The sequence below is a fragment of the Acipenser ruthenus genome, chromosome 7 (assembly GCF_902713425.1).
Source record: "Acipenser ruthenus chromosome 7, fAciRut3.2 maternal haplotype, whole genome shotgun sequence".
Classification (NCBI taxonomy): Eukaryota; Metazoa; Chordata; class Actinopteri; order Acipenseriformes; family Acipenseridae; genus Acipenser; species Acipenser ruthenus.
The window spans coordinates 1,446,158-1,472,645 of NC_081195.1; the positions used below are offsets into that span (position 1 = coordinate 1,446,158).

Genomic DNA, 26,488 nt, shown 5'->3' on the forward strand with positions numbered 1-26,488 from the left:
AACTGCTGGAGCCCTCACTCTGTGAAGAACGACTTTGGGACTACAAGAAACTTAGAATTATTATTCATCATTTTTGTTGGTTTTATTTGAGAAATTCAGATTATGCTCAGATAGTGCTGAAAAAAAATATGCCATTAAATATTGCAGCTAAGTATTACACACAATCCTTCAAATTGTGCTGGAATGAATATAACATTGAAACCCCAAGGACAGAGTTAGTGGCTCATTTAACATTGAAATCAGTCATGCCTGCAGAGTAAATGGTATGTGCACTTTTCCAGTACAGTACTGGGTTTATTATTAACTGGTCATGCTTTTCCACAAAAAAAAATTGAGTGTGCCACTAGATAATGCTCTTTTATAGAAAATCACGCAGGGCAGACACCAATCCTGGTTCAGAGCATATATACTGCATATTATTATTTATTTCTTAGCAGATGCCCTTATCCAGGGCGACTTACAATTGTTACAAGATATCACATTATTTTTTACATACAATTACCCATTTATACAGTTGGTTTTTTACTGAAGCAATCTAGGTAAAGTATCTTGCTCAAGGGTACAGCAGCAGTGTCCCCCACCTGGGATTGAAACCACAACCCTCCAGTCAAGAGTCCAGAGGCCTAACCACTACTCCACACTGCTACCCATGCATATCTATACACAAAGACTAGAAATACTAAACAGCATAATTAGTGTCGTCAGGGGGACAATGTCTGGATATGTGTAACTTCCTGTCATTAGCAATGCAATGCCCCGTGTACACACCAGCAGTTGAAGGAACCAATAACATACATCTGTTAATTATTGACCACTAAATCTCATTAATGATCGAGATTTTTCTGCAACAAATGAATATCTCTGCTGAACCAAATGAGAGTTCTGCAATTCTACAATGGGGCTAGTACACCTGAATCATTTGAGAATAAGTCAAAACTAGTAGAATGACTTAGATCCCTAAGAATTCAAGCTCAGCCAAAATCTTCAGTATAGCAGACATTCAATTATCCAAAAACCAGGCTGGACAATTTTCATGTTGCTTTACTTTTATATTATACAGTATAAGTATATTCAACGCTGCGTTTATTAAAAAAACACCTCATTAAAAACTACAATGCGTGTTGACAGAGGAGTCTGGGGGTAATTGTCAACAAGTTAAGGATTTCAAAATCACTTGTTGTTGGAGATATGTTTATTAAAATGAAAGAACAAAAAGCTACATGCGAGATTGTCATACAATAATAATACAAAAAATAATATGACACGGGGCCCAGATCAATCTTTGCAATATATGTATGTAATGAAACTGCCCCAAGAACAACTCAGAACTCTGAAAGGGTTAGAATAAGTTTCTTGCAAGTTTTGTAACGATGGGGTTGGTAACTGGGCCCAGTAAGATGGAAGCATTGAGATTTGTCTTATGCTTTGCAGTCACGCTTAGGATGGGGTGTCAGACGGCGGCTGGACTCAAATAATTAGGCATCTCTTGAGGTCATGTCAAATACGCGTCTGAGGTTTTGTGATCTGGGTCAGTATTGTAACATTTTGATTTAAATCACTTACTGTTATTTATATTGATCTGTATCGTTTGTCATGTGATGACTGTTTATTGCTTTGCAGAGAAAGGCAAATTAATATTTATGAAACAGAGAAGTAGAAATAAGCATAAAGTAGGCTATACTGCCCTCTGGTGGAAGTCTGAAAATCATGTAGTGCGTATTTCTCTACAGCTTTTGGTGAAGGCTGCTTTTTCCTGTCAGTGGGTCTTTATAAATCCTGCTATCTGGGTGTCCTAATACTTGTTTGAGTGTTGTGTGTGTGTGTGTGTGTGTGTGTGTGTGTGTGTGTGTATATATATACATAGTAGAAAAACAAAACAAGAAAAAGGAATATAAAAATAGTTGTGTTTTTATATAGTTGGCTAAGATACTCAGTGCAGCGCCTGTTTATACATTTAAAAATAGTTTCCTAAGATTAAACAGTAATAATAATAATAACAATAATACAAATGACATAATGCCCTTTGTAATTGATCCCTTGTTGCATTCTCCTGAGCATCGCTGGACTTTCATCATTAGAGGTCTTTGAAAGTTATTTATGAAGGGGAAGGAATGTTAAATAAAAGTTCGACAGAAGACACTTCAATGGGTTAAAATGGGGTTCAAACACTGATATGAGAACGTTTTCAGCAGATATGAAATTATCCATGAAGGAAACGCTGCTACATGACCTGCTCTTGCATATCTGGCATTTGATAATGTGTCCAACAGAAAAAAAGTCTATCCACATCGGTTTACTCAATATCATTTCACAACACCTGGTAAAAAGGACTGGTATGCCACATAATATCAAAGGGCAGGCTTTTCTTCTTGAGGTAATGTGTCCAGAAAAAGTAAAAAGTAATAACATATAGTCAAAAAAACTAAAAAAAGACGAGAAACAAACAGAAATACAGGGTTTCCGTAACCCTCTCAGTGCTTTGGGAAACAAATGACAGCATTCTGGGTTCACAGTTGTGTGTGTGTGTCTGTGTGTGGTGTTGTGCATGTGTGTGTGTGTGTGTGTGCGTGCGTGTGTGTGGTGTGTGTGTGTGTATTGTTAAACAACTTCTTTCTGAGATGTGCAAGTGTTTTTTCCAAAGCAGAGCCATCCGGTGACAAGGAGCCCCATTAGGAGCAAGGAGAATATGACCATGAGGGAGATGTAGCCAGCATGAGGGAGAGGAGGAGAGCAGGGGGCCTCTGAAGGAATCATGTTTGTGAGATTCAGCATGTAACCAAGAGTCCAACCAGCATCGCTATCCCCAATCTGCACAAGAACACACAACATTACAATGCGATTCCTTCCCTCGTGCTTTAAATATGATTCCTATCAAAATCAGCAGAATCTGTCCATTCTGTTCATGTTCATGCCAGTGTATTATCACCATGAGAAGACAGCACTGCATAGAAATCTGCTTTACATCAACAATGACTCATAGATTATGCACTGTTCAAATCATTTGTCGCAACACGTTTTAATGAAAGCATTTTGCCTCACTCTTTGACTGCTGAGTGTTTGAATTGAAAACATTACTGATGAAACGTGTCAAGGTCTGTACATGCCGCACCATTCATAAAAATACTGCAGCTCCACATTTATTGTATTTATCATATGAACAGTTCATTGGGTCCTATGTGGAGTGGGAGAGTTCAGTACCTTGTCTTGCCCTTCACACAGAACTCAAGTACAGTACTGTATGATTTGACCCCAACATGGAACAACAGTGGCCACACAGGTTAATTGTCTTAAATGAGGATCTCCGTTAAATTTGTCTAATGAGCAGAACTATGTGTAACGGGGCAGAGGCTGGGTGTGAACCAGCGAACCTGCATACCGCAAGCCAGCATCAGAACCACAATGCAAAAGATGTCACAATGCACAACTCACGCTACGTATGGTTTAAATGGATAATTGTGAGTCACTGTACTCTTTTGTGTACTATTTGTGTGATTTGATATATACAAAACATATATATATACATACACAGTACTGTGCAAAAGTTTTAGGCAGGTGTGAAAAAATGCTGTAAAGTAAGAATACTTTCAAAAATAGACATGTTAATAGTTTATATTTATCAATTAACAAAATGCAAAGTGAGTGAACAGAAGAAAAATCTACATCAAATCAATATTTGGCGTGACCACCCTGACCAAATCCCCAACTCCATTTGCAGAAATGCAGCCCCAAACTTGCAAGGAACCTCCACCATGCTTCACTGTTGCCTGCAGACACTCATTCGTGTACCGGTCTCCAGCCCTTCGGCGAACAAACTGTCTTCTGCCACAGCCAAATATTTCAAATTTTGACTCATCAGTCCAGAGCACCTGCTGCCATTTTTCTGCACCCCAGTTCCTGTGTTTTCGTGCATAGTTGAGTCGCTTGGCCTTGTTTCCACATTGGAGGTATGGCTTTTTGGCCACAAGTCTTCCATGAAGGCCACTTCTGACCAGACTTCTCCGGACAGTAGATGGGTGTACCAGGGTCCCACTGTTTTCTGCCAATTCTGAGCTGATGGCACTGCTGGACATCTTCCGATTGCGAAGGGAAGTAAGCATGATGTGTCTTTCATCTGCTGCAGTAAGTTTCCTTGGCCGACCACTGCGTCTACGGTCCTCAACGTTGCCCGTTTCTTCGTGCTTCTTCAAAAGAGCTTGGACAGCACATCTGGAAACCACTGTCTGCCTTGAAATTTCTGCCTGGGAGAGACCTTGCTGATGCAGTATAACTACCTTGTGTCTTGTTGCTGTGCTCAGTCTTGCCATGGTGTATGACTTTTGACAGTAAACTGTCTTCAGCAACCTCACCTTGTTAGCTGAGTTTGGCTGTTCCTCACCCAGTTTTATTCCTCCTACACAGCTGTTTCTGTTTCAGTTAATGATTGTGTTTCAACCTACATATTGAATTGATGATCATTAGCACCTGTTTGGTATAATTGTTTAATCATACACCTGACTATATGCCTATAAAATCCCTGACTTTGTGCAAGTGTACCTAGAAGAATTGATGCTGTTTTGAAGGCAAAGGGTGGTCACACCAAATATGGATTTGATTTAGATTTTTCTTCTGTTCACTCACTTTGCATTTAGTTAATTGATAAATATAATCTATTAACATGTCTATTTTTGAAAGCATTCTTACTTTACAGCATTTTTTCACACCTGCCTAAAACTTTTGCACAGTACTGTATATATATATATATATATATATATATATATATATATATATATATATATATATACACGTATATATATCTACACATATATACATATATATATATATATATATATATATATATATATATATATATATATATATATATATATATATATTGTTTTGTGTGTCTGGTTTGGTTACACCTTGCATTGCATGGTGATGCAGTCTACTAATTCAAGAACTCAATATATAGTTTATTAAAAGCCTATACGTCTCAATGTGGGTGCAGTGAATATCATTTAAAGATAGAGTCTGCTTTCAGTTTACCTTCTTAATGAAGCGAATTGTGTTCCAGTTCTCTGGGCTGAATTTATATCCAGTCTCAAGCAAGGTCAAGATGTAAGTCCCTGAGAAGCAGTATTCACCCAGATACTTCTCTTTAACATTTGGGAAGTTCTCCTTTAACTGTTAAGAAAAAAAGAAAGAAACAAAAAATGCTTGAGTTGTTTGGTGTCTGATTTGTGTGCGGGTTTGGCTTCAAGGAATCACATTTGACTAGCAGCATGGCAAAGCTGGTAATACTTTGAAATAATGTCTGCAGATTCCTAATGAATTCCAACTGGATATCACAGGAATAACACCTGGATCTCTAATGCACTTCCTCAGAGTTCGGAAGTCATTCATTGTGAATTCAGACCCCTATTAACTCATGTGGATTTAATTACCCGTATTCATTCCATGTTCCTTTGTAAAAAATGCTGTATAAGGCGTGCATTCACGCATGAACTAACACTTCCCACAATCCCCTGGTGGGCGAGTAAGAGGGGATGAATTAGGGAAGAATAAACAGTGAATTCATAAGGAAAGGGAAACCTAAATGTTTATTAAAATGATGATGAATTAACAGGGCTGAATTCAAGATGACTTCAGAACTCAGATGAAGTGCTTAAGATATTCAGGTGTTATTCCTGTGGGATTCAGTCAGAATTCATTATGAATTTGAGTACATTATTTTAAAGGTTTAACCAAAAGGTAGACAAACCATCAAACATATTAGAGGAGTGTCACTTACTGTCTGCCAGGGTGTGGAACAGAACTCTCTCAATTTCTCCTTGACTTCAACCAGTGTGACAGGCCTTTCACTGGTTGTCAGATTTAGGAAAGCCATTACAAAATAATATGCTGAGAAAGCCCCGAAATTCCCTTGCAGCTGTGGCTGGTAGACCCCGTTAAAGGAACAGCTGGATGACGGGCAGTGGGTCAAGTTGAATATTTGTTTGACGTTATCACTGCACTGCTGTGCGTTGCCTGTTCCTTTGAGAAGGAACCTTCCCTGTGTGTTGGTTGTGTTCCTCTCTCCCGCAGTGCAGGGGCTGCTGTAGATGCTGTGCACAGACATGTTTTTAATGAACCCTGGGTTGAAACAGGGATCTTCAAGGCTATCTGGAACATGTCCCTGAAATGAAATGAGAGGGGCAGAGGATCACTCCACTGGGGATCTTCCAGGGCATCAAGCCTATTTTAACACTCCCGCTAAAAGAAAATACCAATGACAGCAGTGTGACAGCAATCGAAGAAAGAAAAGAAAAACAATCTCTGTTATATTGAGATCACAAGATAATTAACCCAGGATCTCGAGAAAAAGGAAGGCATTACTTTTGCTTTCCTGAGATAGTTACATTATGTCAGGAAAACGGAAGTAATTACTTCAATTTTCTTGAGATCCTGAGATAAATCTTCTTGTGATCACGAGATAACGGGATGGTTTTCTCGAGATCACATTGGCATACTGCATCCTTATAGAGAACATTGTTAACATAACTTAGAGAGCTTTACGTCCACTTTATTCTTTTTCATTTCAATTTATGATGAAAAAAAAGAATAATTACATTAAATTAAATTAAGAACTTGGCATATTAATTTGGTACAGATATCACCATATGATATTCCTAATAAGAGAATGCTGAACAGATAAATACCGGAGTTAAGTTGTACCAGATCCCAGATCCGCTGCCTTTTAAAACTATACTGTAACGATATACTGCAAATATGTATATTAAGAAAATGACTAGTTTGTGTTGCACCCCAAACGGCAAAATGTCAAAAAACTATCCGGTACCTTTTTGTTTACAAATGAAACCCAGGATATACAAAGTGTATTTGAATCCGTTGATTGGGTTTGCATCGCTGTTTTGGACTACATTGCAATCAAAATGCCATAATCATACAGAACACATGTGATAACCCCCTCTCTATTTGACCCATCTTTCTTCCTTGGTTAGAAGAGTGTAATTCAGCTGCATTAGTTCTACCTGTAACTGTTTAGCCAGCGTGATCTTGAGAGCCTGATCCTTTCCGTAACAGAGAAAGCTGTGTGTGTAAACGTTGTACTTGTTGCCATACAGCTGGAAATATAGGGAACTCTCTAAAGACTCAATCTCTCCTTCTGGAACGAATGTGATCTGTGTGGAAGCCCCTCCGAGGTCGAGAGCCCCCAGCGTCTCTGTGGTCTCAGGCTTGGGCCAAAGATTTAACCACCCGCTTCCCTGGAGATGAAGAGACAGAGAGACAACGAGATCAGCTGCTGACAGTAATGAAAAGACATACCGTAACTTTACAGTACAACACTCCCCTGCGTATAACATGCATGACTGAGCTGCCTTGCATCTGATGTATAATGTGCACCTCTGGTACACTAACCTGGCAGGAATATAGAAGAATATAACCAGAGGATACCGAGCGCTTTGTACAGAAACTTCATTTATCACAGCGAAATGCTCCTGCAATTTGTAACAAGGGTGTGTGCTATGCTTGAATAATTAAGGTAAGCAAATATCTGGATGGTTTTTGAGTTTTTTCTACTGTACACATTTGATCCTAACAGTCCAGACATTATTCGAGTAAACCTTTTAAGCTGACAGTCGTGAGGTTTGTTGACACTGCAGATCACTTCAGTACTTTTAACAGAACAACTTCAATCTGATGTCCAATACCATTAACTAATGAAAAAATATGTACGCATTTACATGTGCTGTTGATTTTCTTTACGTACAGTACATACCTACAGTATACCACAGTGAGATTGGATATACCTGTTTGAAGTTGCCCATCAGGTAGTTGACAGTTATCCACCCGTATGCCCCCTCGTCCTGTCCAGTGATAATCCGTGCCCCCTGAAACTCGAAGGGGGAAGAGGACAGCGTTTTTTCCACAGATGAAAGAACCTTTTCCGAGCCTTCTTGGTTCTGCAGCCTGGAAGTCAAAGCACACAAAAGTCCCGCTGAATGCACAGCAACTCCAGCAGAGAAGTGCAATGTGTTCCTTTTTAAAGCAATTAAGTCTTATAGCATGGAACCTATTCATTAAACTTGATTCAGGCTAGATAGTGCATTAAAACAGAGGAGGCTGGGACAGTCATGAAACTGTTGAGGGATCCTAAGCGCTTGTCAGATTGTTAAATGCAGTTAAATGAAATACTTGAGGAGCCGCATGCCAGCTGTCGCTCCGAGGGACACTGGGGTTTCCTCATGTCTTCTTTCAGGAATTATTCTTTTCGCCACATCCATGCAATCTTGTAGAGATCTCCCTGCCTTTTCTGGGTCCATTGCATAGCTGGAGATTCCAGGGCCTGTTTGTTTTAATAGATGGGGAGAGACAATTAGTGGTCGTCCTAGCATTCTGGAAAATAGAAACACTCTTTCATACAGCAGCTGTATGCATATACACAGCACTTAGATAGTAAGACACAGAGGGACATATTTTCAAAGTGTTTCCTCCATTCTTGAATGAACTCCTAATATCTTGCGAGTGTTTTAGGTGTCTTCCCTCTTTCAGAAAAAATAAGAGGTAATTAAGGACTAGAGTAAACGCTTAAAAAATATGGCCCAGAGTAACAACTGAAATTTGTGCAAAAGGAAAAAAGTATACATATATCTTCATCCCGGACCAATTTCCTCAGGCTGTATTATTATTATTATTATTATTATTATTTTTTAACATGTCAGCAAAAATTGTTGCTCTTATGAAAATTTTTTCCAATCTCGTAAAAATAATGTTTTTGTCTCTTGCCCAGGTCACACCTGAAAAGGTTTTTTTTTTTTTTTTTTTTTATTTGCTTGGTGAAATAAATAACACATCCAATAAATAGATACAAATTCATAAATGTAAGACCACAGCAGAAACATTCCAAAAATGATGTGCTGTTTGTAAATGTCCTAAGGTATGTATTAAGCATCTTGTCTAATAATCACTATGAAAGAGGATTTTTTCCCTTCCCAAATATTTACTTCCTTGTGAGATGGATTTCCAAACACAAATGTATTTAATTAAAATGAATTGAAGTTCGTACCACGAAATGCAGGCCCTAAACCATTTCACCTTTAAATCTTTGTCTTTCATGTGTACAACTAATACGTGCGCTGTCTTTGAAGAGCTGCAGACATCGCTTTGTGAAATGACACTGAGAATATCCATATTCACGCGAATGCAGAGCTAATGCAGTAACAATCTCATGGTTGGTGAACTGAGAATATTTGAGTTTCATAGGCTTCATTAACATCATCAGGATTGTTCATATGCATTTAAATGACTCAATTGCATTGTCCTGTATTTGCGCTAATAACATAGAAAAGTTATTCTTCGATGTTTATGTGTATACAAAGTGTAAAAGTAAATGACTTCATCAAAAAGATATGACACAGAGAAAAGCAATGCACACTGTGAATGATTTGTGGAGGCAGTCATGTGTCACTTTTATAGTCTTGCATATATCTGAAGTTTATAATAAGCATTGAACTCTTACCCTCTTGCTTGTGAGAATGGGTCAAAGTGCCAGTATATTTGATGTATAAAATCCTGATTGTTCATCATGGAACTTTGCTCTCATAATCTCTGGCTCTAATGATCTCAGCCACCAACATGTAACTGTTTGTAACTGCCTCCAGCAAGGAGGAAACAGAGTAATGGAAAAAATAAACACTTTTCAGAGAACTAAAGAATTGCCAGAGGATGTTTGTAATAAACACAAAAGTAGACAATACAATGCAATTTGCTTTTATATAGTGCTCTTCATGCGGAGCCTTCCAGGGCATCTAACAATAAAAACTCTATCAAATAAAAAAACAAAAAAGCCTTTGTCCAGTCAACCCAGCTCAAGAATAAGCCAACGTAAAACAAATCTGTTTTTAAATTTCATTTCAAAGACTCGACTGTGCCAGCAATCCTGATATGGCTTGGGACGGAGTTGCAAGGCAGGGAGCAGAGCAGCTGAAGGCCCTGGCCCCTCCCTGACCCCTCCCTGGCCCCTCCTGACTTCAGACGCTGCTTGCATGCTCTGTGTACCTTTGACATGGCAGACATGCAGCTGTTGCACCACTCCAGTGTCATTCTGCTTCTCTGCTGGCCACTCGTAGATATACAGTGAGGTGTGAGAAGAACCTGCATCCAGGACGATGCCATACTGTGGAGAAGAAGAGCACAGGGCAACTCTTTAGAAGCAGGGTCAGCATTTCAAATGTAATAAGGGTACATGAAACAAGATGTAGTCATACAGTACATTGCACCCGTGCACAGTAGGAAATAAGCAGCCGTTTGTGACGCATTCCTCAATTATTCATATAAAACATTAGCAATGACATTGCTTCATCAGGCTCTTAGTTAATGCCTCTGGACAACAAGAATAGAGGTTCCTTGAATGAATCAGCCTAGACTTAGATCCTAAAGCTTTACACAAGGTATTGGACCTACTGTTGCTATATACTTCATTGAAACGCTCCTTTGTGTGCAACGGTAATGAAAACCAACCAACACAGCACTGCAGTTGAGTCTCTTTAGTGTACAGATTATTTGATGCAGACCAGTGGAGCATCATGAAAGCCAATTTGATACATCATTGGAGATGCCTGTTCCACTGCTGGGGACATCAGGTCAGCCCTCCAAAGCCTTATGACACATCATTTGATTTTATATATACAGTATAGGACGTGCAAATCGTTTTGCATGATATATGTAAGGACACAACTGTATCAGAAAAACGTAAGTCCACATGTATTTACTAAGTAACTGCTATATGTAAACACACAGTCGTTAGAGACACTTCATGTAAAGTGTTACCCACAAATCTTGTATTCAGTCAACAGTTACTATGTAGCAGTTTGGAGAGATTAATTAGAGAGTTATTAAACTCCAAGTTTTCATATTAATTTACCTTACTGTTCTTGGGAAGAGGCTTGTTCTGTACAACGGCTGTCGTAACTAATGCGATAATTCCCAAAACAAAGAGGAATGCGATGACCACAGTGAGCTGCCTGTGCCAGGGGTTCTTCTGTTTCATGTCTGGAAGTTAAGAAAACAAGGTCTTAAGCAATGTACAGTATATTGCTCACCTCATGGATATTGCATAACCTGTATATTGGGGTGTTGCGATAAGACGATCTATCGGCAATATTTTTAATTATCCCGGTAATTTATTTATTTACAGTCATGATTTTGCCCACTGAGAAAGACGCATTAACTAAATCGGCAGAATGCAGAAAAAACTATAGGAACATCCAGTAGATGGAGAACACAGTGTTTATTAAAAAGTAAAACCAATTGCGTGTATAATAATAATCCTAATGCGTTTTAATTATTCCCGTTTTATGATTAAAAACCCAAATCATATATTTTTTAAGCTACACAGCTTAAGGAGGACAAACATTTTAACACTAGCATTTAGTTGATGTACAGGTCAGCAGTAAAGTCATAAACAGTTTGCATTTTAAACCCCCTGGGTTCTGACTCTCAGCGTCGTTGTTATATGGTCCTAAAACTTAGGGCAGACTGATGTGACCTGTTCCATTTAGAAATGCGTTTAACCCAGTAATAGTGTACCTATTGGATTTGGCAATAAGACATTTTTAACATGCTTAAAATCAAACTAACAATTATGAGAAACAACCAAACGAAACTGCTGCCTTCCCCCGTGCCTACTACACTCTCCCCTGCCAGCCTCAAGTCCGTCGTGGATTTGCTCACCAGGCTGGGTACCTGCGTCCACTTCTGACTAGCGATCTCCGTTAACACAGGGCGAGGCGATCCACACACAGGCGGAGGACGGGCGCGAACCCGGGACCTCTCGCACTAAAAGCATAGCGCCGATACCGCTGTACGAAACAGCCGCCTCTCCACCTTTTTAAAACAGGTAGAATTCTCAGTTTGAAGTTATTATGAACAACTTGAAAATTAAACGGGTGTGCTAAATACATTTCAGAATAAAAAACCGGGAAAAAAATGAAGCCTATGTTAAATCCTGTAGCACAGCTCGACAATGACTTTTCCTGATTTACTGAATAAAAAGGTCAAACAAACAAGGAACACCATATGAAGTTAAAAAAAGTAATATATTGAAGGTTACTCAAACTTTTTTTCACTAACGGTAGCTCCACAATAGTCCACGAAAATAAATAGTAAAAAAACAAACATACCTGTGCTGTGCATTGTGGTGTAGTCAAATACGTTATTGTTTACTGCACGCAAAATCGTCAATAATGTTTCCTTGTTTTTTTTTATTTTTTTGTTGATCGGGTGGGTTTTCACTTGCTTCATTAAATAAAATGCCCTTTTCTCAAGACCAGAGAAATCGCCAATGTTTTGGCATGCAAGTAAGTTTAGCTAGGTGTTGCATATGGTAGATGTCTGTACCCTATAGAATTCTGTACCCTTGATGATTCCACGCCGACACAGCTTCATTTTTTTCAAAGATCGCTGGACTTGCACGCTTGATGTTTCTGAACAGCATTTACATGTAATAGAATGAAAATGTGTTTTAAAAGAAAAACAAGTTGTATAAGGTTACTTTAATCAAGGGTTTCGTGTATTGAGCAACGCATGATTTTTTATGTTGCCACAGAATTAGTTTGGTCTTGTTTACAATATTTGTTGCAAACTGCAGCAGAATTCAATGGAGAACACAACGGGGCTCGGGTAGGTCCAGCGATCAGCGAAGCGTGGAATAATGTGGGGATACAGAATTCAGTGTGGTAATGTTACAGAAATGTGCGTAACACCTGTCAGAACAATTTGATTTTGAGATACATGCCTCGGTTTGAATGTCAGTGAGTAAGTTTTTCCAGTCAAATTTGTACATGCCTAGTTTGCCTATGCGTTAATCCGGCCCTGGCTGCATTACAATTATCGTGATAATACCCCACAGAATAATCGTCTGAGAGAACTTTTGTATCGTGACATCCCTACCTGTATATAACATGCAGAAATGACGCACAACTTTACCAGTACAATACAATACATGCGGAGCATACCAGGGCACTATACAATAAAAACGCTATGAAATAAAAAAAGAAAAAAAAAGCCTTTGGCCAGTCAATCCAGCTCAAGAATAAGCCAACGCAAACAAATATGTTGTTAAAGTTGATTTAAAAGATTAAACTGTGCCAGCATTCCTGACATGACTGAAGACGGAGTTCCAAAGACAGAGAGCATAGCAACTAAAAGCCAGCCCAGCAGTTCAAATCTGAGTTGGGATTGTTTTAACTATGTTTAGTTTAGTTCAGTTTATTCAGGCTGTGCTCCTAGGCCAGCACAGGCACATCTCATATACTGTTTAGTTCAGTTTATTCAGGCTGTGCTCCTAGGCCAGCACAGGCACATCTCATATACTGTTTAGTTCAGTTTATTCAGGCTGTGCTCCTAGGGCCAGCACAGGCACATCTCATATACTGTTTAGTTCAGTTTATTCAGGCTGTGCTCCTAGGGCCAGCACAGGCACATCTCATATACTGTTTAGTTAAGTTTATTCAGGCTGTGCTCCTAGGCCAGCACAGGCACAGCTCATATACTGTTTAGTTCAGTTTATTCAGGCTGTGCTCCTAGGCCAGCACAGGGACATCTCATATACTGTTTAGTTCAGTTTATTCAGGCTGTGCTCCTAGGCCAGCACAGGCACAGCTCATATATGGTTTAGTTCAGTTTATTCAGGCTGTGCTCCTAGGCCAGCACAGGCACAGCTCATATACTGTTTAGTTCAGTTTATTCAGGCTGTGCTCCTAGGCCAGCACAGGCACAGCTCATATATGGTTTAGTTCAGTTTATTCAGGCTGTGCTCCTAGGCCAGCACAGGAACAGCTCATATATGGTTTAGTTCAGTTTATTCAGGCTGTGCTCCTAGGCCAGCACAGGCACAGCTCATATACTGTTTAGTTCAGTTTATTCAGGCTGTGCTCCTAGGCCAGCACAGGCACAGCTCATATACTGTTTAGTTCAGTTTATTCAGGCTGTGCTCCTAGGCCAGCACAGGCACAGCTCATATACTGTTTAGTTCAGTTTATTCAGGCTGTGCTCCTAGGCCAGCACAGGCACAGCTCATATACTGTTTAGTTCAGTTTATTCAGGCTGTGCTCCTAGGCCAGCACAGGCACAGCTCATATATGGTTTAGTTCAGTTTGTTCACGCTGTGCTCCTAGGCCAGCACAGGCACATCTCATATACTGTTTAGTTCAGTTTATTCATGCTGTGCTCCTAGGGCCAGCACAGGCACATCTCATATACTGTTTAGTTCAGTTTATTCATGCTGTGCTCCTAGGGCCAGCAGAGGCACAGCTCATATATGGTTTAGTTCAGTTTATTCAGGCTGTGCTCCTAGGCCAGCACAGGCACAGCTCATATATGGTTTAGTTCAGTTTGTTCAGGCTGTGCTCCTAGGGCCAGCACAGGCACAGCTCATATACTGTTAGCCTGTTCTGCTGCATATTCTCACCAGATGCAGTCAGGATGACTGTACAAACTCAGCGGACACCCTGTGTGACTTTTACTGTAATCTAGAATACAGTATGTACAAAGAATGGTCATTAGAAACAAGGTCAGCAAACTCCACATCCATTAGAACCGTTCACATCACTGAGTGTCTTCAAGCAGAGCTAATACAATAACAGATGTCAGGAAAGGCACTTCAATGCGAATGTTAAATGTAAAATCAGATTAACTGTCTATTTTAGCTTACAGTGACTGACTTTTCTTGTATCTATACAGGAACTTCCAGAAGATAATGTGCTGTATTCTTTAAGTGAATCCAATAAGATGGATATCTAAGGAACCTGTTAGAGAAATATAAAAAGTTATGTCTGCAACGATCCTGTGGCTTACCTTCTAAAGGACAAGCTGCATTGATTTCATGGGAAACTATCCTCTTACCAGTGTCCCAGTTCTATACTTTTTAGCTCTTTGATGCTTTGATGCTTTAGCTTTCTTTTTGTAAATGCAGTGCCCTATTATACTTATCTAGGGCAGCAGTGTGGAGTAGTGGTTAGGGCTCTGGACTCTTGACTGGAGGGTCGTGGGTTCAATCCCAGGTGGGTGACACTTGCTGTACCCTTGAGCAAGGTACTTTACCCAGTAAAAACCCACCTGTATAAATGGGTAATTGTATGTAAAATAATGTATAATATGAAATAATGTGATATCTTGTAACAATTGTAAGTCACCCTGGATAAGGGCATCTGCTAAGAAATAAATAATAATAACAGGGATTCAGAGATCTAAAGATGTTAGATTTATTCAGAATTCATAATTACAGCATGTCAAGTACAGGGTTATAACCTCTGCATCAATTCTTTGCTTATTGTTTAGTAACAGGCATGAGTGCACATGGAGGCAATGGAGATCAGCACATTAACTCCTTTCTTCTGGTCCCAAAAGGTACTGTTTGTTAGTCAATTGTAAAAGATTACACATGTAGATAGACCTTGGCTTCGAGACCATAGCTGACCAATAAATTCAGCTTGGCTGTCAAAGCATATTCCTCTTATCTCCAAAATGTCTGGTACTGCCTTGCTCATATAGTGCTTTTTGTTAGGAAAATATAACAGTTTATACATAGCTAAGGGTCTTGATGGGAGACGCAATTGACCAGCAAACCAGCTTTGAATGTCCCAGTACTGCTTTTAGGCAGGCAGACAGAGCCAAGCGGTACCCTACAGTAAATCTACTGACAACATGCTTGTAGCTTTATGCATGTGCCCAAGTTAGTAAACTAGGTTACAGCTTTGTATTACATTGTTTCATTTTTAAACTTAACAGTTTAATAAATACTTCTGTTTTCTATTACAGTAAAACTTAAATTTTACAACACTTCTTTTTAGTTTGAATTGTAATTCTGTCTGAAGGTTGTTGTTTTTTATTTGCAATGCCTAAGAAGCTCCGTGATTCTGGCTTACAAACTTCTTTCCTGTTAAAGTTAGTTGCTTTTCTGATAAGAACTTTCACTGTGAACACTTTTCTAATGTAATTAAATGAAATGCCCGTTCTGCTTTTCTCTCAAGGTTAACACAGGCTTCTGCTCCTGCAGCTCTGAGATAAGGACAAACTTAGATCATTTCTCAGGTCTTACTGGTCAGTTTCCAAGAACCAATAAGCACTGGCATACAGACATGCTTTTTTTCTAACATTAGGTCAATGCCTGCTCTCCCTTTTCTGCAATATTTTTTCTGCTGGCTTTATATTCTTTAAAACACAGTACAGTTATTACAATATATTAACATTGTTGCAGTTTCACAAATGTTCAATTTGTATCCCAAAGATCACCCTGCTTCTACTCTCAGTGAGTGTCAAAGCCACTCCAGGATCCTAATCCATTTCTGCACAGCACAGGTGTGGGTGACAGTCTTTAAAAGTCTGATACCTGCAAAAAACTTCAACCTTGTTAGCTGGGCTCCCATCTTTACATTCTCATTCCCATCGTCAATTCACGCCTTAGGAAGGAGCTATAACTTAACCAAACTGGGGAATGATCTGAGTGGGAAATATAAGGGAGCACTGTGCCTGTACAGAAGAGCCAGACATTCTAGTTCCATCTAGTGCTGTAATTGTTTTGCTCATCCTCACTGAGCTGCTGTTTGTCCTCTGTGGGAGAGACTCAGGCTGGAAGGAAGGTAGGATTCCCCAGAATGTGTGCTTGTTTGGGCTGGTCCCAGGCAGCCAGGCAGCTCTCTGTTTAGGGCAATTGATATTCAGCCAAATGCAGCACCTTTCTATCCTTCCCTGGAGCACAACGCAGACAGCACCGCTCCTAATACTGCAAGAGTATTCTGCAGTGCTACACCTTTACAAACTCAGATTGGGATTCTTGAATAACCACAGGGAAAAGGAAGTGAACTGTGCAGAATACAGCCACTGTCTGTTATGTTAAAAGACATGAATAATATCAAAGATGAAACTTCAGGAGCTCCTCTGTATACCCCACAATAATGCCCTTGTGTCTAGGAATCCCAAAAGGAAATCAGCAGCATCTTGTATATGCAAGGCATTTCATTTGTATCAGTTTCTATTGTTCTCTCTGCTCTCATCACTTGCCATGTGTCGGTGATACAGAGCTGACTTTGTTCTCAGAGTCAGTGACAGTGATTTTGCTTTGCTTTGCTCATTTCTGCAGCCTCAATATTGTTTATTTACAGAATTCCTTCTTACTCCTGGTTCAAACATCATCAGAGAAATTACTTCATTACCAGAATCAGCTTCACTAGAATACTGTATATCATACAAAAGATGCTGAAAACACATAGCAAAAAAACAAAACAGAAAGCAAAAGAGCAAGTGCAGTCTGTCTATCATCTCCCAGAAAAAGCACCATTTGGACACCAAAAAAAAGTATATTTGTTAAAGCATGATAAAGTGCATTATGAGATGGAGTGGTCTGTCATACGCATAATAATATTCATAATAATAGTAATAATTTTAGCTGTGATAATTCTAGTCCAAATAATCTCCCAGTGGTTATGCATCTGTACTGTTTGAGCAATACTCAACATGCCTTAACCTGACAATGCTCTCTGAATCAGAGTAGTATGGAAAACACCAGGAGTAGTATTTGCATCCTAGGCTGATACTGAACATGCTGCTTGTGAATGGGCAGGAGCCAACCGCCCAACACAACTTCTACCTCCCTTCTTTTTTCTGTCAAAAGCCAGAGGAATAAAACAACGCTAATAATACTGAGCAGCACTCATGTAAAAGAAAGATCCAGTACATTCTTACTATTTGACCATGTTTCTATATAGTGGAAGTATTGTGTGTTGTTTGTTGAAGCATCTCTACTAACCATTTCCATTTTCACTCGACAGTGTGGAAAGGTGAAGACTGGAGAGTGTGAGGTCTGTCACAATACCAACTCTGCCCACACCAACACAGGGAGTTTTAGGGTTAGGGTTAGGGTGAGGGTAAAAGCACTGCCCCGTACTGTATACCTGAATGTATGTACAGGCCACCTATTGCTATCTTTGGGTACAGGAGGATGAAGTTACTAAACTAGGGCAGCAGTGTGGAGTAGTGGTTAGGGCTCTGGACTCTTGACCAGAGCGTTGTGGGTTCAATCCCAGGTGGGGGATGCTGCTGCTGTACCCTTGACATAGATAGATTGTGCCAGTAAAAACCCAACTGTATAAATGGGTAATTGTATGTAAAAATAATGTGATATCTTGTAACAATTAAATAAGGGTGTCGGCTAAAAAAAACTAAAACAATACCTGTAATCTAGACATGCATAAAAAGTTCTATTGAAAACATTTTCAATTTTCTTCAGTCAAAGACTACAATGAATCTAAGTCTGAGGACAAAACAAATGTTTCAATTATATATAGGAGGCTGTGTGGTCCAGTGGTTAAAGAACAGGGCTTGTAACTAGGAGGTCCCCGGTTCAAATCCCACCTCAGCCACTAACTCATTGTGTGACCCTGAGCAAGTCACTTAACCTCCTTGTGCTCCGTCTTTCGGGTGAGACGTAATTGTAAGTGACTCTGCAGCTGATGCATAGTTCACACACCTTAGTCTCTGTAAGTCGCCTTGGATAAAGGCATCTGCTAAGTAAACAAATAATAATAATAATATATACCTATACTGTATATATAAGAAAACACAGACAGTTCACTGGACAGCCATGTGACTTTGTATCACTTTCAAAGCCAGAAATGTAGAACTACGCAACTTTAAAACTGGTTCTGTGAATACTAGAAATGTTTCAAATTATAGATAGAACACACACAATAGGCAGTTGAATGTCCAGCCGTGTGTCTGAGAGCGGGTTGCTGAAACACTGAATACTGACCCTGTCTGTCCAGCTAATAGCCTTCCCATGTATTTCCCTTGACCACCAGCATAATACACAAAGACGAAAGCTGTTATCAATGAATGCAGGTCTTTGTTGTTCGACACAACCAAGCGGAAATCACTTTTCTGCTTTTTTGCTTAGCTTCCCTTTAGAGCAGTACTGGTGACACACAATTCTGTTTCACAACTGAACATTTTGCAGTTTCAGGGTTAACTACAGCACTCCTACAATTATTATTTGTTTATTTAGCAGACTAAATAAACAATTGTTTCATGTTTTTATTTAATACATGTTGCAAAATAAACCAACCACCCAGTCATGCTGTGTTTGCACTTGGAAGGGTAAAAGATAAGTATTACTGTCTGGAAATATACTATTTGTCTTCCCATGCACACACTAAACAAACTCGCACTCTTTAATTACAGCAGAACTGTGGCTAGTATGCTCTATCTATTGCATAACAAAATCAGCAAAGAGGAGTCAGGTGACTTCAACCAAAAAATGTTTTGTTTAAGGTACTTTTTGAAAACTAATAAAAGGGCTACCTTGGAAAAAAATGATATCTATGACAGTGTCCAACTTTAGCTAACACTGCCAAGCTATATCAGACTTTTATAAATGTGTTGTACGTCAATTTGGATCATTTCTATATTGTGTGGGATTGTTCGAATAACCGTTTGAATTTAGTATGCCCTGGTAAACGAACTCTGCATCACACTGATGTACATGCTTTAAAGTACAGCAATGAAAAACATCTAAAGCGTAATTTTACAACTGATAGCTTCAACAGATCCTCTCATGGACTTAGGGATGGATTAAAGGGTGAGGGGGCCCTATGCTAACCTATATTTTGGGGGCCCCATGCAAAATAGTTTGTGAAATGGTGTTGTAACAGAAAGTACCACGTGTATCATTGCACAAGAAAATAAAAAGACACGGACGGGTTGTATAAAATGTAGTTTTGAAGTACAAAGGGACAGATACAGTAATAGGGAGGATACTGTAGCCCCAACTAAAGCTTAAACCATAAGTGTTAACCCTAATGTGCGTTTCCCTGACTTGATCACACATAAAGATGGGTCAAACAGAAATTCTGAGGTCAAAGTCTAGCTTACACCGCATCAGTGTTAACACCAGGAAATGCGTTATCCATTTTTTTCTGCGTTTTGTTTGATGACAATAATGGCGATGCTGGACATCCTGAAGTTTCCTGATAAATACACGAGAGATGAAAACGTACAGTACGGAAACACGTTTGGCAAGCCATCTGTTTTTGTTATTTAAAAATGGTATACTGACTCAGCCCTCCAGGGGCTTTGATTAAAAATAACTTTTCATGATTAGAAGCAACATAAAGAAACCCTTTTGGTAATTCATGTTTTGTCATAGCAAAAACCTTTTTATGGACAGTAACTGTAAAGAGATCTAATGACTTGACTAGAGCTGCAACAGAACACTGCTTCATTGCTTCCACATATAGTGAAAAGATTAAATGAAAACGCATGTTTGAGAACAAAAACGGCCCTGTCCACAAACATAGAGAAAACTGGAACTGCTGTGGAAGCATGGCTAATGTTTTTAATAAGAGACACTTTCAAGCCTCATGCTCAATTGTAACCCATGTGCTTCTTGTGCTACACTGCTATCACCGTAGCTACAGGAATCAAACAGTACGTGCATCCTATGAGAGAGATTAGCGCTGGGACTGCTTGCTGCAGTGACACACCATCTGTATCTGTATGGGCAGTATTGTCAATGATTTGCCTAACTATATAACCCTGCTCTGACCTGTCCTCTGGGGCTATCCCTTATAAAAGTTTACCAGAGTAGTTCTACATGCTGTTTTTGCAGCTTTACTCCATGTTTGTGTCTATGGTTGTACTATGCATGCACCATAGTTTACCCTGGTTTGCCACGTTTTATTAAAATGCTTTACAATCCCTGGCTTTTTTTTACACTTACCTATGCTTAACCATGCTTTTCCTATGCTTTATTACACTTTGCTGTGCTCCTGCTTTGGTAAACTTTTAGAAGTGATCAACACCATATACACTGCCCACAGTTATTATAATGTACACATGAATGGTGTCTCACAGATGTGTCACATTGTCTAATAAGTCTTCCTGTCAATCTATAAGTTTTACACAACCTGGCATGATGAATAATAGTGAATTTCATTAGTTTGGAATTTCCTGATGTTGAAATTACAGCGTCTAAGATAAAACTCAATTTATTTGACTAAGTTCCTTGAATGAATGTTACAGTTGAACACACATGTTAAAGCTGTTCAGAGTTGTTTGTGACCTGCTTTCCAACATTGTGGGGGCACCTGGAGATTACAGCTGTAGCCTTTCCTGTGTGACGTCTTACATGAATGTATGCTTGCAGGTGCATTTGCAGTGTTTGTGTTGCAATGTTATGAAGAGTGTGTGCTGAAGCAATGTCCACAATCTGTTCTGTCATGTGAGAAGGACATGAGCTGGTTTGTCTCTTAACAGGGTACAGTGATGGACTGCAAGGTGTGAGCTGTACCACAGATTATCTACAGAAGTGCAGCAAACCTAAGGGAGGTTATTAATGAGCTAGCTGACAGATTGGATCTTGTACTATTTACTTTGCATGAAAGACATTCACTGTCTGAAAAGAATAAATAAATACAAATACTCAGTCAAAAATAAAAAAATAAAAAAACACAAAAAGGGAGGCAATGTTTCCAAATATACTGATGTTAGACAAATTCAAGGTAAAGTCAACTTAGACTATAATGTCTCAATGGAGCTACAGCTATGGCCAAATGTTTTGCATCACCCTATAGAATTAACTTACATAGTCGAATGAAACCTGCTGAATAATATTACGTTAACATATTGAATTACATACCGCGTTGTAGTTTTCCATATACTTAACAAAAAAGTGACAAGAATTGAAACATCTGGCATTTTGAAATCTAACATGAAATACTGTATTACTATTATGGCTTCCGGTAGACTGTTGCGATATCATTTTGTAGTTTCTTTGATTGCACAATGTTAAATAAAAGATTTCAATTATGTTCATAACCTCACGTTACTCTCACATTAGATTTCAGGTAGAACCTCATGTCACTCTCACATTAGATTTTAGGTTTAGGTGAGAAAATCACATATTCCTCATTCACCTCCACTCACTTGGAAACCACTCAAACAGGAGCGGTTTCCTCCTGATGCTACTAACGGCATTGGCAACAGCTATATGTAAGAGTTATGCAGGAAGTTCTTTTTCCTTGGTACTGTAAAAAATACTAATGACAATGTAAAAGACTAACACCAATATAAGCTTAATAAACATTTCAAATAACAAACACTGTGTTCAATTAATCAATTCTAATATCGCTTAGAATCTTTATTACAATGGCAAGGATTGTGATCCCCATGGCGATGACTCAAAACATCAAGTGGGTCCTCTTTAAAACTATTTTTGCTAGTCGTTTTTTTTTTTGTTTGTTTGTTTTTTTTTGTATTTATTTGACTTAGTGTCTTTCAGTTTTACCTCAAAGATCAAATTACTGACCGTATTCTCCTATACAGCTCCAGTCATTACTACAGCTTGGACTGAAGATCTTTTCTATTTGGCTTTAACCACTTACCAGCATTGTTCTCTACCTTGCAAAAATACTCAACATGATTGAATTGCTGCAATACAATGCTGCCTAACTGAGACCACTTCACATACAAAGGCAATTGTTTCTTACATTCTGATAAGAACTATCGATGTCATTAATCTTTCAGCCTCTTTTTCTGAGCTCGGTACGTGGAGGTTGAATGCTCTTTTGTTACAATTCTTTTGTCTGGTCATATATTCCACTCACACACTCTCCCTCCACTCTCTATCACTATCTTTTTGGACTAACAACCCTTTCCCTCGAGGGTAAACGTTTAAGAACCCAATCCCCCAACAATGTTAATGCAAAGAAAAATGACATGAGGCAATCTGCCTGTTAACTTTTTTTAAATGCATTGATAAGTAAGAATTCAATTGCAAAAACTGGTAATATAAATCATTTGAGTCAATACTAATTAATAGAAACAGAACACAAAAGCAGTTTGATAGATACCGTTAACTATCACCTTGATTCAGAGTCTTGTCGCGGTTGTAAATTGAAAGAGAACCACTGTGTTGCTGGGTGTTGCTATGAGTTAGCAGGTGAACAGTTGGGGATGTCAGCAGCAATGCCACTGATCTGTAAGTAACATTCCCTGGAGGCACACACTGTAGCAGCACAGTGCGAGGAGCAGATAGCACTGACTGTGAAAAAAACAGGAGGCTGTATCGGAGAGCAGGCTCAGGAGCAAGCATGTGCTCCTAATTGACTGTTTTCACAGTTTAACATTCGAGCAGGCCTGACACACATAATGATGTTACTCGTATGAAAGAAACTTGCATTTATCAGGATAAGGAAGTAGAAAGAAGAAAAAGTGAACCTGTGCAGCTATTCCCAAAAGTGAATGAAAAACACAACTGCAACTGGACAAGCCCTCTGCAGTATAAGGCAGAGGGATAACCAGCTATGAATGCTGCTGAAAAGTTTTCATGCAACACACAGCACTCCCACTTTTGTTTGAACAATCAGTCAACTTTAATGGCTATCAAACGTAACGCAGTGTTAACCTTTAAATTGAAAGGCTTTTACTTTTGTTTTCTCCAGAGTAAAATCTCCATTTAATCTCTAACCTTAACTGCCGCTGAGAAAAAAAAAAAAAAACAGGCTTCAGTTTGTACATTATTTCTAATTCCTTTGTTACTCTAAGCTCTGGTGTTTCAGTATGAGACAGACTGTTATTCCTACCTCTCTTTGTGTCCATCACTTCCCACAGTCAGATTCTCTCTCTCTCTCTCTCTCTCTCTCTCTCTCTCTCACTCTCTCTCTCTCTCTCTCACTCTCTCTCTCTGCCTGTTAACAGGCTTTCTGACGTTTCTCAACAGGACTTATCCACCCCCACAGTCCATTTATAACAGCAGTGGGAGGGGCATGTCTTTCTGCAGCTCCTCTTTGTCCAGCCCTCTCTTCTCAGTTATTTCTTGCAGCTTAGTGTGCCTCTCAATGTCGATGATGTTCAAGCCCAGACAGTCGTCGCTCACAGTGACAGATGGGTGTATTGTAATACACTGTTACCATTCTAACAGACCAAACCTAATGCTTGATAACCATTTTTTTTTTTTTTCAGTGTGGCATACTGTATAATCGTCTAAGGTACTCTACAAGTTCTCAGTAATCAGAAGCTTCTTGATGATTCTCAAATGGGGGCTGTTTTTCATTTGCTAAACTATACAGAAAAGATGACAGCAGACCATCTTAGCATGCACCTTTTTTCTCATTTCCTCATACCTATTTAAAAAATGTCAAACACAGGCACTTCCTATAGCTGGTGCTCTCTTTCTCGTCTAGTAAACACTAGGGCAAATGTTGCTACAACAGATTGATGGCTCTGATTATAAGGTTTGTTAAGTAGAACAGAAAAACAATAGATATGAATAACTGTGAAATGGGTAATAAGTGTTTAACATTAGTTACTTGAGTGTATGGATTTAATAGGAAACCCTAAATTGTTATATATTGTTTATATATATATATATATATATACAGGTAGTGGACAAAAAAATGGAAACACCTGGGTAAATGAGGGACACCAAGTATATTGAAAGCAAGAGCTTCCACACAGGTGTGACTTATGCGTTAATTAAGCAAATAACATCCCAGCATGCTTAGGGTCATGTATAAACATGCTGGACAGGCCTGGTTGCCTATAATTATGGCTAGCATGGCTGCAAGAGGAGACTTCAGTGACTTTGAAAGAGGGGTGATTGTTGGGGTGTGTTTGGCAGGAACTTCAGTGACCAAGACAGCTAAAATTGCTGATGTTTCACAAGCAACAGTGTCTAAGGTGATGTTGGCATGGAACTCTGATGGAAAGACATACTCAGCAAAGGGCAACAGTGGGCAGAAGCACATACTCCAGGATTGTGATATCCATGCATTAATTCGAAGTGCAAGGCAAAACAGGCGAGCAACTGCAGATCAATTGACTGCAAATTTCAACCTGGGGCGCGAGCAGCCAGTTTCATCAAAAACGGTCCGCCGAGAACTCCACAGAGCGGGATAACAGAGCGGGATACCACAGTGGCCCAACGCACTATTAAGTGACTTTACATTGGTGTTTCCATTTTTTAGTCCACTACCTGTATATATATATATATATATATATATATATATATATATATATATATATATATATTGTATAGGGTATATGTATCCATTTGATGGCTATTTAAAAATGTAACTGCTTCTTTATTTTATTAGTGCACAAAAGGTCAAACTGATTTGCATTGAGAATTAGAAGTGCCAGCAGTGTCATGGCAAGTGATTTCTCACAGCATAAACTTGGAAACCATTTGGACTCTGAGTGAGTTTTATTGTTTGTTGAAGTGAACACAGCATCAGTTACCTAAATATCAGTGAAGTTAATACAATTCTCTTGTTTTAAACTATTTTTATTATACCACTTATGCATCTCTTCATGTGGTCAAACAAACGAGATTTAAGAGCATGTTGATTATGTCTCAACTTTGATGTCAGAAACCATTGCAGGGCACCCTGGGTCTGGAATCTCATCTGCTTTGATGTCAGAAACCATTGCAGGGCACCCTGGGTCCGGAATCCCATCTGCTTTGATGTCAGAAACCATTGCAGGGCACCCTGGGTCCGGAATCCCATCTGCTTTGATGTCAGAAACCATTGCAGGGCACCCTGGGTCCGGAATCCCATCTGCTTTGATGTCAGAAACCATTGCAGGGCACCCTGGGTCCGGAATCTCATCTGCTTTGATGTCAGAAACCATTGCAGGGCACCCTGGGTCCGGAATCCCATCTGCTTTGATGTCAGAAACCGTTGCAGGGCACCCTGGGTCCGGAATCCCATCTGCTTTGATGTCAGAAACCGTTGCAGGGCACCCTGGGTCCGGAATCCCATCTGCTTTGATGTCAGAAACCGTTGCAGGGCACCCTGGGTCCGGAATCCCATCTGCTTTGATGTCAGAAACCGTTGCAGGGCACCCTGGGTCCGGAATCCCATCTGCTTTGATGTCAGAAACCGTTGCAGGGCACCCTGGGTCCGGAATCCCATCTGCTTTGATGTCAGAAACCGTTGCAGGGCACCCTGGGTCCGGAATCCCATCTGCTTTGATGTCAGAAACCGTTGCAGGGCACCCTGGGTCCGGAATCCCATCTGCTTTGATGTCAGAAACCGTTGCAGGGCACCCTGGGTCCGGAATCTCATCTGCTTTGATGTCAGAAACCGTTGCAGGGCACCCTGGGTCCGGAATCTCATCTGCTTTGATGTCAGAAACCGTTGCAGGGCACCCTGGGTCTGGAATCTCATCTGCTTTGATGTCAGAAACCGTTGCAGGGCATCCTGGGTCTGGAATCTCATCTGCTTTGAGGTCAGAAACCATTGCAGGGCACCCTGGGTCTGGAATATCATCTGCTTTGATGTCATAAACCATTGCAAGGCATCCTGGGTCTGGAATCCCATCTGCTTTGCAGATTAAGGTTTGCTTTAAAAAACTGCCACAGTAATGGAAAACCTATCCTGTTAATAATGGGATGTAAAACTAATTTGCCTTGTGAAGTAGTTGCTTTAAAAAAATAGCTTTAATCTATATTGAG

The 26,488-nt window shown here is 39.6% G+C and overlaps 1 protein-coding gene across 1 annotated transcript; it reads right to left on the reverse strand.

Annotated features, from left to right (window-relative positions):
• Window positions 1-105: 105 nt before the first annotated feature.
• LOC117415221 (ectonucleoside triphosphate diphosphohydrolase 1-like) lies at window positions 106-23,729 on the reverse strand. The gene is made up of 9 exons (XM_034025271.3): window positions 23,613-23,729; window positions 10,901-11,028; window positions 10,036-10,153; window positions 8,173-8,323; window positions 7,788-7,947; window positions 7,008-7,241; window positions 5,768-6,151; window positions 5,023-5,160; window positions 106-2,808 (listed from the first exon to the last, which is right to left on the reverse strand). The coding sequence occupies exons 1-9, from the start codon at window positions 23,626-23,628 to the stop codon at window positions 2,599-2,601; spliced, it is 1,539 nt and encodes a 512-aa protein (XP_033881162.2). The 5' UTR covers window positions 23,629-23,729; the 3' UTR covers window positions 106-2,598.
• Window positions 23,730-26,488: the final 2,759 nt, after the last annotated feature.

Coding starts and splice junctions, on each gene's coding strand:
- LOC117415221 (XM_034025271.3), bottom strand. Junction 7,242..7,787: donor TGATGGGCAACTTCAAACAG/GTATATCCAATC, acceptor CTTCATCTCCAG/GGAAGCGGGTGGTTAAATCT. Junction 5,161..5,767: donor GTTCCACACCCTGGCAGACA/GTAAGTGACACT, acceptor TTTTCTTAACAG/TTAAAGGAGAACTTCCCAAA.